Consider the following 16,339-nt stretch of genomic DNA (forward strand, 5'->3'; position numbering starts at 1 on the left):
AGTTAATATAATAACTTATATTAAAACTCATGAAAACTTACACATGCATACTATATATTATAACACTTATAACATACTTTCAATGCATGCAACATGCTTTCCTATGGTGGGATTTTAAATCTACATGGCATACTTAATGCAACAAAATTTAATTTAATGAAAACATACATTTATAATACAAAATTAATTAAACGCACACTAAGGTGGACCAATTGTGGCATCCTAAGCAAGCAAGCAACTAAATTATTACAATAATAAATCAGAATCAGCTCCAAACCACTCCCGAACACTTCGGACTAGCCTGAACCAATTGAAAAACCCTTGAACCGGACCTCCAAGGCACCAAACAGGATTGAACCGGCTGGAAATACCTGAACTGAACCAACCCGATCCAATTAGACAACCCAGGCTTATCCATCTACTACAGACCTTTTTGGTTATCACTTAAACATGATCCACTTGTATGTCACCACATACAATGGTTAAGCTACATTAAATAACCTAGAATCTTAGTTTATTGGTTTTGGTTAATGCAACTATATGTCAAATAAAACAACAACTTATTTTATTAAATAAATAATCTTTTTGTACAAATAAATTACAAACTATGAAACCACGAGATTTAGGGCATCAACCCCAACAAAATCCTTATGGGATTCTCTTATAAATGTAATTATCAAGAGACCCAATAAGTATGTCGTGACTACATCCATAAGATGCATGTCCAGACTTTCATATACAGTCATGCCAATTAAATATCTTAGTATAATTGTATCCACCACTAGTAAATATATCTCTTAATAATCAATGTCAGACTTTTGTGAAAAACCTTGTGCAATTAGTCTTCCTTTATATTTTGTGACCTCATTATTTTCATTTTTTTTCTCAAAAATACCCAATTATATCCTATAGGTTTGACACCCTCTGGTGTTCGGACTATTGGTAAAAAAAACCTAACGTTTTGAAAAATGAGTTTAATTCTACCTCGATTGCTTCTTTCCACTGAAGCTAATCTTTTCTATGTCGACATTCTTCAATAGATTTTGGTTCAGAATCCTCATTTCCAGATATAGTATCAAGAGTAACATTATACGCAAAAATATTGTCAATAACTACACTAATTCGGTTCCATTTTTTTCTTGTCATGACATAGTTTTTTGAAATCTCATTATTATCTTTAGGTATTTCACCTTCCTCATTAGTCATGTCAAAGATTTCTTCATGGATATTTACATCCTCAACCAAGTCTTTTCTACTATTGACTATTTTTCTTTTTCGAGGATTTTTATCTTTGGAACCCATTGGTCTACCACGCTTCTGGCATGTTCCATACTCATTAGTGACAACTGACTGTGTTGGGATATCAACTTTCAATAGAACATTTTCACCTGGTACATGTAACTTACTTACTTTCTTTGAATGCATCTGGTAATTGATTTTCTATATTTTGCAAATGAACTATTTTATGAACTTCAAGTTCACATTGATCTGTACGAGGATCTAAATGAGACAATAACTATGCATTCCATGTAATTTCTTTTTCCAACTTTATAATTCCTCCAATTAATGTTGGAAAATTTGTCTCATTAAAATGACAATGAACGAATCGTACAGTAAATACATCACCTGTCAAGGTTCAAGATATTTAATAATTGATAGAAAATTATATTTAGCATTATTCCTAACCTCATTTGATGACCCATCTTAGTGTATTGTGGTGGAGCAATTGGAACATATACTGTACATCTAAAAATTCTCAGATGGAAAATATTTTGCTCATGGCCATAATTTAATTGTGGTGGCGAGTACTTATGATAAACTACAAGCCTAATACGTACAAATGACGTTGTATGCAAAATAGCATGTCCCAGTACAGACGTGGAAAGCTTGGCTCTCATAAGCAATGGTCTAGCAATTAATTGCAAACGTTTTATAAATGATTCTACTTAACCATTTTATGTATGAACATGAGCTACATGATGTTCAACAGTTATTCCAATTGACATACAATAATTATCAAAAGCCTGGGATATAAATCCACCAACATTATAAAGATGAATGGTCTTAATTGTATAATCAGAAATTTGTATTCTTAACTTAATTATTTGAGCAAGTAATCTTGCAAATGTAAAGTTTCGACTTGATAATAAGCAAACATGTGACCATCTACTGGATGCGCCTATTAATATCATAAAATGATTAGATGGTCCATTTTTTGGGTTAATAGGTTCACATATATCTCCATGAAATCGTTTTAAAAATGCAGGTGATTCAATTCCTACTTTGGCTGGTGATGGTCTAATTATTAATTTTCCACGAGAGCGAGCATCACATGATAATTTATTAAATTGAAGAATTTTTTGACTCTTCAATGGATGTCCATATAAATTCTCGATAATTCTTCTCATCATTATAGACCCTAGATGACCCAATCTATCTTGAAAAATTGTAAATATATCTGGATTCATAAACTTCAAGTTTATTGTTGCATATGTTTCAATTACTCATTAAGTATGATATAATCCATAAGATATAACAAGCAACTTTTCCAATATACGTTTTTCATGTGAGACAATAGATATAATATATAGATATTCTACATTATTTTTACTATTAGTCTTAACATGATAACCAATATCTTTAAAACTTAGTAGATTTCTCTTTGATTGACTAAAGAACAATGTGCTGTCAATTGTAAATTATGTTCCTCTAGGCAAAATAATATTTGTTTTTCCAAATCCTTTAGTCAGGTTTGCATAATCTGATATTGTATTTACTTTTGTTTCCAGCATTGTCAATTTGGAAAAGTATTTTTTTACTTGTAATTATTGTATGTGTAGTTGCACTGTTTGCCAGACATAGATCTTCTTTGCTCATTTTTTTAATCACCCGACATATGAAAATGATCCAGGTTTCTTCATTAAAAGAAAATAATTACAATAAGAAAAAAAATATTTGAAATATACAAAAATTAACATTTACAAAAGGAAAAAAAACATGAAGATAGATAAAAAAAAAAAAAAAAACAAAATTAATTCTAGATATTTTTAAAGTCAAAAGAAACACTTGATTTTCCATCAACTGTGTCGATCTTTTCTTAGGAGATTCAAAGAAGTCTGCTACATCCAAATTTGTCATATGGGATGGGTCAAATATATCATTATCCTGGTATGCAAAATTTGCTTCCACATTTTTTCCCTTTTCCTTCAGGAAAGCTTGATACATATCAACTAAGTGTTTTGATGTACGACAAATACGTGACTAATGCGCAGTCATACCATATCGGAAGCATTCTTTTCATCACCTTTTGAATTCTCATCCTGTGGAGTTTTTTCTTTAATCATCATTTCATATGGTTCTCTTGAAATTTGGATGATTATAATGTCCACCACGAAAAGAAAAATTATTTCTTCCTCTACCTCAGTCACGACCTCAACCACGACCCCGATCTCGACTACGATTATTATTAGAATTCACAGCATTTACTTCAGAAATGGTGCATTTCGACTGGTCGAGATTCATGATTTTTCATCAATGACTAGTAATTTTGTTCGACCACGAGAAGATATGAAATTAGTTCAAAAATATTGTTTAAAATCCTTCTCTTGATATTGTTGCTACGAGAGCATATTCGAGACATGAAATATGGAAAATGTCTTCTCTAACATATTCACATCGGTAATTTTTCTCTTCGCATAACAATAATTTTGAACTGATTTTAAATAATGTGGAGTTATAATCACTTACTGGTTTAAAATCCTGAAGCCTCAAATGCATTCATTCATAACGAGCTTTAGGAAGAATAATTTTTTTTTTTTTTTAATGATAATGCCTTTCTTTCAAATTTTTCCAAAAGACACGGGGAACTTTTATCGTAAGATACTTCATTTGGAAAATCATAACTTTTGTTTTGTCGGATGTTGTATTTTCTTCTTTAACTATTTCCCCAAAGTTCATAGCATTTAAATGGATTTCGGCATCGAGCACCCATGACAAATAATTATTGTCATTAATGTCAAGGACTGCGAATTCTACTTTCGTTAGATTTGTCATGGCAACACTATCACAAAACATTGTATTTATATTAGAATTTTAATATGTACTAAATATGCAAAATAAATTTTAATTTATTGATTATAACGAATAGGGAAAAATGACATACCTTTAAGACCTACCTTCAGGGGAAATGAAAGAAACTCGCATTGATGACATGTGGTAAAATTGAAGAGCACAACGAAAATCCGAATATAGAGAAAATATAGTATAAGAATAAAATATATTTTAAATAAAAATAAAATAATTAAGTAATTAAATTAAATAAAGAAAATTATAGAAAATGGAAAAATATGGAAATTTCTCTCCAAGCTATTTGGAGTTTTCACCAATATGTGTGTCTTCCAAAACCAACAAAATACCGTTATTTATAGACAACTTGACAAGTAGGAGGTATTACATGGACACTAGTGGTGTATAATCTTGAGACACATAGATAACACATGAGATAATGAGAAGTGACATTTGGTATTTGAACACTAAGCATGAACATCTAATTTACACATATTTTATGATATTTGTAATAAGGAGGGATTAATGCATGCATATGATTTTTTTATATATATATTAGTGTGTCTTAATGGTATTTAAGATCAAACTAAAAATTATTTCTTGAAATACGTACAATAATACATCATTAAAAATGTATATAAATTTTGCAATTCATCGTTAAAAAAAATGTATATAAATTTTGTTCCTATTATAAGTACCGTGTGGAATCAAGAATTTTTGGGAGGCATTGAGAGAGAAATAAAAACAAGCCAAGAGAAGATAAAGTAAGGAAAAAGCATAGAACATAGGTCTTATATAGTTAAAGAATTGAAGAAGTTGCAAGACTATTAAAATTCCACAACTTTTGAAATATCCTTTATTAATTATAATCTAATGTAAATAATTAATTTTAAAATTAGTTTTTTTTTAGAAAAATTTGAATATCCAAAACTTATCATATTCTTGCTTTGACAGGGGAATATTGGAAGGTTTATTGATTTTTTAAAAATAAATGTTATTGAATGATAAAGTAATTAAGAAAAGTAACAATTATGGAGGAAAATCATGGTATTACATAACTTTTTAAAAAATGATTTACCTATCATCAAATTTGTAGATGGTTAAACAACACTACTTCATCAAAAATTGAAATGGTCAGCTTTAATTAAACTATTTAAGATGTTAACCTACAAAACTAAAAGAAAAGTATAAAAATGAATAAGAGAAAAAAACATAAATTGCTGGTGGAAATGAATAGAAGAAAACATTCAAATGAAGAATAATTTTAGTATTATTTTAAAAGGCATGGTTAATATTGTCAAAAGAAAAAAAAAAATTGCATTCGTACTTATATATTCTAGTTTTTTAAACGTGTGTTGGATGTGACATTTTTATTTTATGAATGTATTTGATAATATATATTTTTAATACATTCACGGGTATATTTAAATTAAAAAAAATAAATGGAAACGTGTTCATATCCTTCTTTTAAGTATTTTCCTCCAATTTCATGACTCGTTATATTTTGATGTGTGCCTACAAGCTCAAACTCATTAAACATTATTACTCAAATTTAAAATGTTTGTTTTCAAATATAGGAAAATAAATCAAAATATTTACAAATAATAATAAAATATCATAGTCTTCTATTTATGATAGACCGCGATAAACTACTATTCTATTGTTGTTTATCACAGATAGACTTTGATATTTTACTATTACGTGTAAATATTTTTACCACTTTTGCCATTTAAAATAATTTTCAGATTTAAAAATTATAATTCATCCAAATATAAATCACAATTTAACTAAAAAATATGTAAAGTGCAACCTATGATGTAATAAAAAAATAAAAATCATGAATGATTAAATAATTAAGAAAAGTAACAATTATGAAGTAGGAAAATCATGGTATTATATAACTTTTTTAAAAAATATTTACCTATCACAAATTAGAAGATTTTATATATATATATATATATATATAAACAATGTTCAAATTTGAAGATGGTTAAACAACACTACTTCATTCAAAACTTGAAATGGTTAGCTACAATCTATTTAAGATGTTAACCTAAAAATTAAAAGAAAAATATAAAAATGAAGGAGGAAAAAACATAAATTGTTGGTGGAAATGAATAGAAGCAAAACCATTTTATAATTGTAGGAAGGGAGGTGTTATAAAACTTTAGACTCTAGAACTTTTGATATCCAATAATTAAATATACTTAAATAGTAATGAATTTTAGTGTATTTTTATATCATCGTTAGTAAAAATTATTTATTTAAACTACTATGTTTCTTTCTTTCCTTCTTTTTTTAATTCCATTATCAGTCAAAATTGGAAGTAAAAAGTTATAAGCTTTATAATTAATTTTTTTATATAAATTGAGAATTCCTTTTATATTAGACGTTATTCATATTCTCACTTTTTTTACGTTCTTTATCGATTTTATAAATACATGATTTTTAAAGGATGTTTTCAAATATAAAAAAAAATGAATCAACTTATTTACGATATAAAAAAATGTGACATTTAAAATAAGAGCCTTTTTAAATATAAAAATATTTACAATACAAAGCATTTTTAGAACTTTTTGTTATAAAGTGTGATTATATTTGAGATTTTTCTATTTATAAGAATTTTCCTTATATTTATTTGACCCATGACCTACCAACACTGATTACTATTTTAGGTGGGAATATTACACTTTCGACGTATCAGAGTGAAAGGTTTCTTCTATTCAGATGCATGTCCAATAAAAAATATTGGTTCAACATATGCTAGGCGAAGGGATTTCACACTATAGAATCTATTGCAAGGGTGTAGGGATTAGTGTTCTTTGATCTTGCTACGACTATTGCATATGAACACAAAATCATCAAATAGGCAAACTTTTTGCACACTGATGTGTCTGAATTTTGACAATCCCATCCAAGCAACTGTCTTTGACAATGAATGTATGATGAAGATGAAGATGACAACGACCACGTAGACAGAAGAAAGTAGAAGAAGAAAGGTCCACTAAAAATGCCTTCATTATCAATCATCGGATTCGTCCCTTTGACTTTCAATCTTCAGCAGACCAGATTAAAAGATTGTGAAAAAATACCAAAAAGTAAACACAAACTGACCCTACACAAGGACTTTTGCTCCATTAAAGTTTCCATGTTAAATTTGATTCGTTTAGTTAGTAAAAGAATAACCTTTTTTTCAAGGAGGGAAAAATGAGAGTTCCTCCTTTGCCATTGAACAAAATCCATGTATATAACAGTGGAATCTACAGTCACCACTTTCCATCACAGAATAAGCAGACTTGAAGGATGAAAATTTCTACTGCTGCAATAAACAAACAAATATATCAGAGGCTTCTTCACAGAACCGAATTATTATACAAAGGACAAAACGCCCCACTGCACACATTCGAAGCTATATAATTGACATTGAACACCTAATACCATGACACGGGATTAAGAGAGATAATCTAAACTAAGAGTCATCATGGGACTGCATTGAAAAACAGAAGCACTTGTCTTTAACTGCTTCACCCTCACTCCCATACTCTTTAAATCTATACTCTTCTTGCTTGCATGAAGGAGGCACCTTCCCCTCACTATAGCATTGATTACACAAGCTAAAATGTGATTTGATCTCCTTGAATCGAGAACCGATGATAGGATAACGGCAAACGGAGCATACATGATTTCCATGCCGATTTCTGTCTCCAGTTTCTAGCTTCAACAGGGTGGACATGATACCAAAACCCCAGTCTGCGTCATTAAACATGACAAGGAACTCTGTGAAAGACACAATAGAATTGTCTGTGTGGCCATGGATTTCAAGGATTTCACTGGATCCTTGAGTAGGAACATATATGGTCCTCAACATCTTGATATACCTAACTGCATCAAATTTTCTGATCTGAGTACCACCATCATTCACAGGACGCCATACAAGGGCGTCATATGCCACCCGCTTTCTCTTTTCAGGTGGGCCAGTGCAGATGGGAGCAAGAACCGCGAAAAACAGGCCCAAGTCCACCCTTCCCGAGCCAGACTCATCCAAGACAGAGAGTATCCTCTCGTTGATGGCTTTGACAGCTCCTTGGAAGGTTTCTGGCTTCAAGAAATTCAATAATCTACGAAGAATTTCTTCCAAGCTAGGCTTGCGTATGGACTTTTCAGGCACACCACTACCTGAATAAGACACTGGCACATCATGATCACTGATTTCCTTCTTAATGAGTTCCACATCACAACGATTCAATCTGGTAATCTTCTGAAAAGCCCTAATTTCAAGAGCATTTGACAGTTCCGGTCTCAAAACAGTCTTCTCTCCAATGGTCTTAAACTTTGAGGCTTCCACAACTATAAAAGACCCTTCTCCATTTCCACTGCCATTGGTTTTCAACTTCTTTTTCTGCAGGTGCTTCAAATGCGATATTGCATCATGTAACTCGACCCTGTTTGTCATTTTCAAGGCTTCCTTTAAGGCCTTCTTAGCATCCTCAGTTTCACCAGCACCCAACAAGGACACAGCTTTGTTGAGCTGCGCCCGCCAATGGTTAGGCCATACAGCTAAAACCCTAGTATACATTTCGGAAGCTCTCTGGAACCTACCTAAATCCATGTAAAGTCCACCCAAGTTATACAAAGCATCTACATGACCAGGTTTCAAGTCAATTGCCTTCTGAAACACCTCAATTGCTCTCTCATCTTCCCCCATTGCATGCAAAGCCGATGCCAAATCACAGTGAGCATCAGCATAATCCGGTTTCATAAATATGGCTTCTTCCAATGCCTTTACGGCAGCCCTATATTCTCCTACCCCAAATAAAGCACTCCCCAAAAGTTTCAAAGCTCTAAAATGTGTAGGACAAAGAATTGCAGCTTCCCTATAGTATTCACAAGCACTTAAAACCATACCTTCACCTTCAAGTGAAATACCAAGATTCACATAAATTTGTGGAAGCAAATATCCCCACTGATTTCCACCAGCCTCCGCCGCTTCCAGTGCCAACAGAAATTCTTCCTTAGCCTCCTTATACTTAAGAAGAACATACAAACAATTCCCAGCTCTAAAATGTGGCCTCACGTCCGTAGGTTGCAATTCACAAGCCCTCTTGAAGCTAACAAGAGCCTCCTTAAAGAGCTGGTGCTCATACAAAACCCTACCAATTGCCATATGACCATCAAAAGCCTCCTCTCTGGATCGCGCTCGATCTGCCCGGGTTCTCAACGCCCCTAATTCCTTCAGAAAAGAAGCATAATCATGGCCAGACTCTTCCCAGAAAACCCTCTTCTCTGAAAGCTCGGAAGACGGCCCCAATTCTCTCGACCAACCTGCATCAGAGTAGGCATCGAAATTATCCCCCTTCAACTTCCCATCCTTAGCTTGCTTTGCCTTCAATCTCTTAATCAAAATTTCCAAATCATCAACAATCTTCCAAGTATCATCAAAGACAATGCCATGATTCGGCGACAACGCCCAGGCTGCAGTTCTCTGCTTCTTCTGCGACTCCAAAGCACGCTCATCGGCAATTGAAGAAGATGAAGCCTCTGAAGTCACCAAAACTCCTTTATTATCATCCTGATTGAGTTCCAATTCAAGCGCGTCGAAGTCACGATCCACATCTCCAGCACCATCATCATAAGTCCTCAACAACCCCTCAAAAGTTAAACCCTTATCACCCTGGATAAAGTCCCCATACGTCCGAAACACCTCGTCGAGAATAGCATTGATCTGTTCATCGCTGAACTTAACCCTAGGGTTAACAGCGACAACAAGCGCAGCCATTTCGTCTCTATTGAGACCTCCATCATGATTAGCGTCAAATTTCTGAAAGATCCTCTTCACCTTCTCCGATCTGCTCCCTCTTGTCGACATTGTTAAAAAGGGGAAGCAGATGAAGGATCAACAACAGGAAGGGGAATCAAAATCAAAAGAAAAACAAGTGCAGGATGGGGAATTAAGAAGGGAGATAAGGCAATGGATCCATTAGGGTTTTGATTTTAGATAAGAGCATGAGATGATTTCTCTTTTTTCTTGGTTTCATTGGATCTGGAAAAGCAAAGAGAGACAGAGAAAGGAGCAACTTCCGGCTATCTCCTTCTCTTCCCTGTCTTTATCTCTATTTTTCCGCTTCCTCGCCTCTTCTCTTCCTTTATCAAATATTTCAATCAATTAATTAATTATAATCTGCATTATATATTTTTCTTCAATGAAAAAAAAAAAAAAAAAAAAAAAAGATTCCCACTTGATTTGTTTATATTTAATTATGAGAATAACGTTTCAAACCTTCCATTTCTTTAACCACTTATTTCCGATAAGTCCTCAAAATTTCAAGATAATGAATTTCTTAATTGATTAAAATTTTTTTTTTGTATATTTTCTTGTCTTTTAAACAATTTCTTTATGTATATATATATTCTCGACTAGTACATATAGATAGTGTAAAATGAACATGAACATTTTTTCCATAATATTATAAAGATTAAACTATTATAGTTACAAAATTAGGATGGTAGGACTAAAATTTTGCTTTCTACATAATTACATATTATGATATTAAGATGAATTAAAAATACATAAACTTAAGTTATATAATAATTATATTTGTAGTCCTTAAATTTTAGATTTGTGTCAAATTAATTTCTATATTTAAGGTCGAACATTTTGATGGCTAAAATTTAAAAGTTATGTAGGACTAATTTATCACAAAATTAAAATTAAAAGTTGGGAATGTAATTTATTTTATTATTGTTGTTATTATTATTAATTTTGGTAGAGATGGAAGTTTTGAATTGTCCTCCAAGTGGCTGGCAATTAAAGTGATGGAAAGTGGTGTGAATTGGCAATGGATTAGGATACATGTTCTGCCAGCTGGCTTTGATAGATTAGTTAATATAAAATACAAACACTCTTCTTTTGTGCTTCCATTTTGTTTGTTCTAATAATAATTACTATGTAATATAATGTAACACATCAAGTATTTTATAATTTGCTTCAGTCTCCAGCCCCAAATTTTACTTCATTGTTTTTTTGCGGTAAGTTGTGGTCAACCTTCCAACTTTTTTTTTTTTTTCAATTCCCTTTCCATCATCACCAAAGCCTTAGTTTCAATGTTTAAACAGCAAATCACTTTAATTATTCCTCAAAAGTTAATCATTTATTTGTTATCATATCAATATTTAACTCCAATTACGTATATAAAACTAGATTATAGTTGTATTTTGAATTATGTTCATTTCCATGCATTTCTTCCCATTGTAAAAAAATATTTTTAAAAAATATATTTTCTAAAAGAAGTAAAAAAATTATCACTTGACAATTTATGATTTGAGATTTGAGTGGAATGCACAAATATCTTTCCAAACACATTATTCCGTCACTGCTTTGGATTAGTGATTTTTTTACAAAATATATTTTTTTATTATTTTTTGGAAATAAAAATATTTTATGCTCACAAAAATTTCAACGGCTATTTATATGTAATGAAGACTAAGAAGTCCGTAATTTAAATTTTCACCCCAATTTATATTATATATATATTATTGTACAATCACACGATTTGAAATTTGCTTGATAATTATCTCATTTTTTATTTTCTGAAAATTTAGGATAGTTTGTTCAGATTCTTCATAATGTTATTGATTTTTGGTTTTTACCTTCTCACAAAATCTTAACAGATTATTTTTTAAAAAAAAAACTAAAACAATATTTTTGGAAACTGCAAGATAACGATTCAACTAAGGTAAAAAATATAGCTTTCGTTTAGTAATTATTTTATTTTTTGTTTTTGTTTTTTTAAAATTAAGTATATGAACATTAATTCCACCTTTAAATTTCTTCATTTGTTTTCTACTTTCTACCAATGGTTTAAAAAATCAAGTTAAATTTTGAGAACCGAAAAAAATTGCTTTCAAAAAGTTGTTTTGTTTTTTGAATTTAGCTTAAGAATTCAATTGTTGTAGTTAAGTAAGATGCAAATCATGATAAGAAATGTAGATAATATAGACCTAGTTTTCAAAAACAAAAACAAAAAATAAAATGATTATCAAACGATACCATATTCATTTGTTTTATTTTCAATATTTAAAACTCTTATTTTTTTTATATAATGTTTGATGAGTTTTCAATATTAGACTATGAGAATGAAATTTAGTCAATTGGCGCACATTTTAAAACATATAAAATCGATATCAAATCAGATTGTTGAGTTTGACACTTAGCTAGAATCCTTTAATTATTTTAAAAATATATATAATAAACAAGATTAGATTGGCAAAAAATAAGTATATATATCAAATGATTACTTAGGGCTTGAACTTCGTATTCTCTAGCATTATCTCTTAATTACATTTTGAACAATGGGCCACTGGTTTATCATCTTTTGTTCATTCAAGTAGAGGTTCATCATTGCGGAGAAAAAAGTTCTCATTATTCTATACTTAAAATAATATACATTAGACAACCAATTATTTAGAAGAAAGACATTAGACAACAAATGTGACAATATTAAAAACATTATTATTAATATCATTTTCTTGGTTAAATGGTTCGAATATCTATTTAACTTTGATGTATGTTATTTATTGTACTTTGAAATGTTACATTTCAACCCTTAAATTTTGAATTTGTAAATTAATAAGATAGTTGGTGTATAAAAATGGATTATATGAATAATATTGTAAAGGAATTTTTACAAAAAAGGTCTAAAGAATAGATACATATTAGGTTAATGTCTTGAACATTTCATTTTTTTTAAAAAAAAAAAAAAAAAAAAAAAAAAAAAGACCTATTCAGAGCCCTATTGATAACTTGAATGGAGGTCACTCCCACGGTCTTGAACATTTCGTTTTGAATGGAGATCACTCCCACGGTGACATTGAAGGAACTCTTATTCAAGAGTACCTATGAGCGGAAGTTGATATTTTCAATTCATTGTGACAGAATTACCGAATATACATTCAAACATACTTTCATAATGCTAAAGGGATCGAGAAATCATACCAGTTGAAGATTTCTTCTTCACAGCGAGTCTGAAGCTCAACCGTCTACCTCGAACAATCACCACTCGGACAGAAGGAAACGGAGAAGACAACACCATTCAGAGCCCTCAATATTCTTGGAGTGAGAATCCAAAGTGTGAGTTTTGTTCGAATTTGGTAGAGGGAAGAAGGAAGAGCGACCGTGCATAACGATCAAGCAAGTAGGAGATGCGGTCGTCTATCGCATAGACAATATGCTTGATCGTTTAGGTAAAATACACTATCGTGTAGTAAAAGTAAGCGATCGTCTAAACAATCGCGTAAGAAAAGGTAAATGATCATCTAGACAATCATGTAGGAAAAGGTGAGCGATCGTCCGAACGATCGTGTAGGAAAAACTAAGCGATCATCTATATGATCGTTTAGTAAATACTGGGAGCTAAATTATCGCTTAGGATAAAGGTAAACGATCATTTAGATAATAGCGCACAACGGTGTAATCGGTATGCGATCGGTTAGCAATATCGTATATGTAAACGATCGTGCAGTCCCTATCGTATAGGCACTGATTTTCTAAACGATGACACTATCTTTTTCACAATATCCGCGCACTCCGAGATCAACACCTTCAGTTATTTATAATGCACTCATCCGTTATTTAGAACGAAGAGGCGCCTTCCCATTTCCTTTATAACCCGTCTAATGAATGTGATCTTATCATATTTATAACTTATAAATTAATATCATATATTAATTATAATATTTTTCCTCTACTAGATATAAATCATATTTATATCCAATTTCCTCCAAATTAATGTACCTCATACATAAAGTTAACTATATCATATTTAATTAACTCATTCAATTATATCATATATAACCGAACTCCCTCTTGTCAATTTGAACATTTCAAATTCACCCAAAAAGTGACTCTCAACTTGTATCTAAGCTACCAAGGGGACCTTATGGACCTATGGCTCAAAGCTCCAACGGTACGTGAATAGCTGACTAAACTCTTTAGTCACGATATCCACCATCCGTTAACTGCCAGACATTCCACTAAAGACCAATAGTTGAACTCTTTTTTCCATAGATATATTTCTATGTCCATTGGATATAACGAATCATCAGACGATGACCCTTCACAGATGCTCGTAATTACAGCAGGCCAATTTACCATTTTGCCCCTATAATTACATATTCCTCCTTAAGTACCACTGATCCCTCTAATGAACAATATATTTTACATTATCCTAGTGAAGTGAAGTCTCAGTTATGAATGGTGTTATATAATGAGACGTTAACACTTCGTGGTCAGGTCTTATACAAACTCTTTGTATAGGACGCCCCCGCTTGCATGTCCCCTACACAAATGATCAGGATCAAACCATCTGTGACAAGTCACAACACTTGTGACCATTCCACAAAGCGGGCCGCATCCGTAGCTTACCAGGATAATGTTTCCCTCCTATATCCATATACTACAGACCATTTTGGTTATCACTCAAGATATGATCCACTTGTATGTCACCACATACATGCTTAAGTTACATACAGATAACCAGGGATATTAAGTTTATTGGTTGTGGTAAAATCTAAATGTGCAAAGTCTAGTAGTGAAGTAAATATAATTTATATTATACATCACAAGTCATCGTACAAAGTTGTTTACAAACTAGACACGAGACTTTAGGGCACAAACCCCAATAATCTCCCACTTTTCCTAAAGCGAAGTGGGGAGTACAAGTAAACAGGCACAAAATAATAAACTAGGGCATAAAAACCCAGTGCAACAAAATCTCCCACTTGCCTTAGTCCAGCCGCAGGCGGTCCCATAGACCCATGCAATGATGGTGACTCTTAAACACTATAGCCATGAGAGCCTTCGTAAACGAATTAGCAATGTTTTTTTTCGAGGAGATCTTCGTGACGATCACGTCACCTCGATGCACTATCATGCGGATTGACTTTAATATCGCAACAAGTGAGAATGTCTTCTCATAGTCGACTCCCTCCACCTGGGTATAATACTTTGCCACAAGTCGAGCCTTAAAGGTTTGCACCTTCCCATCAGCACCCCATTTGTGCTTGTAGATCCATTTACAACCTATAGGTCTTACCCCATCAGGTTGATCTACAAGATCCTAAACCGAGTTGAAGTACATCAACTCCATCTCGAGATTCATGGCTTTGACCCATTCATCTCGGTCAACATCCTCCATTGCCTTTTTATAGGACAATAGATCCTCAACGTCGCCATTTGTCACCATAGCTAGGATTTTCGTGAAACCAATATAGCAATCAGGCGGGTTCGTAACCCTCCCACTACTTCGAGGTTCCCTCAACTCTTGAGATGGAACTGACTTACCAGATGAACTATCATCAACAATTTTGGTTGATGAATATGGTCCTTCAATAACTCTTGTTGAAATTTCAGTAGTTTCTTTGGAAAGCTCACTTAACACAGTCTTACTACGTGGACTGTGCTCCCTGATATGATCCTCCTCCAGGAAAGTAGCGTTCGTGGAAACAAACACCTTGATTTTGGACGATCATAAAAGTAACCTTCTCGTGTACCTTTAAGGTAGCCTACAAAGAGGCACAACCTTGATCGTAATTCCAACTTCTTGGGATTTGCCTTAAGCACATGTGCTGGGCAACCTCATATGCGGAAGTGACGTAAACTAGCTTTACGCCCGTTCCAAAACTCCAGAGGTGTTCTTGAAACACTCTTAGAAGGAACATAGTTGAGAATGTATATCGTAATCCCCACTGCGAAACCCCAAAATGAGTCTGGTAAGGAAGCGTAACTCAACATCTAACAAACCATGTCCACCAAGGTTCTGGAGAAATTCGTTGGCATTTAGATTGAGTTACGACAGATTTAAACATCTATATGTTATGGAGGGAACTTACGGCTAAAGGTCTTAGCACATACAAGTTATTTTCCAGTTTAGCTGTACAAATTTCAACACCATCCTTACGAATAAACGCTTTATTCAATTTAAAAGAAATAATGTAATTGTATTATAACAGACACTTTACAGAAATAAGGTTCCTTTTAAGTTCAGGAACTACAAAGACATCTTTTAATATAAAAAACTTATTATGTAAAGTAAATTGGATGTCTCCCACTGCCACAACTGAGACCACGTGCCTGGTGCCTACTCGTATCGTCATCTCACCAGCCTCCAACTGTTGCCAGGATTTAATCCTCTTTGTCTGCCTTGGCCTTAGCCTTGGCAGCCTTCTTTTCCTTCAGATAACGAGGACAATTCCTCTTCCAGTTTCCATCCTAGTTACA

General features: G+C 32.5%; 1 protein-coding gene across 1 annotated transcript; it reads right to left on the reverse strand.

Moving 5' to 3' along the window:
* Positions 1 to 7,361: 7,361 nt before the first annotated feature.
* Positions 7,362 to 10,224, reverse strand: LOC120085721 (putative TPR repeat-containing protein At1g05150). Its single transcript, XM_039041879.2, has one exon. It carries the CDS (start codon positions 9,929 to 9,931, stop codon positions 7,535 to 7,537), a length of 2,397 nt encoding a protein of 798 aa, XP_038897807.1. The 5' UTR covers positions 9,932 to 10,224; the 3' UTR covers positions 7,362 to 7,534.
* Positions 10,225 to 16,339: the final 6,115 nt, after the last annotated feature.

Source organism: Benincasa hispida, chromosome 9 (assembly GCF_027475165.1).
Source record: "Benincasa hispida cultivar pf3 chromosome 9, pf3_genome.v1.1, whole genome shotgun sequence".
Lineage (NCBI taxonomy): Eukaryota > Viridiplantae > Streptophyta > Magnoliopsida > Cucurbitales > Cucurbitaceae > Benincasa > Benincasa hispida.

What these genes read in the sequence shown, in the direction of transcription:
- LOC120085721 (XM_039041879.2), bottom strand. Translation starts at nt 9,931, where the DNA reads ATGTCGACAAGAGGGAGCAGATCGGAGAAGGTGAAGAGGATCTTTCAG.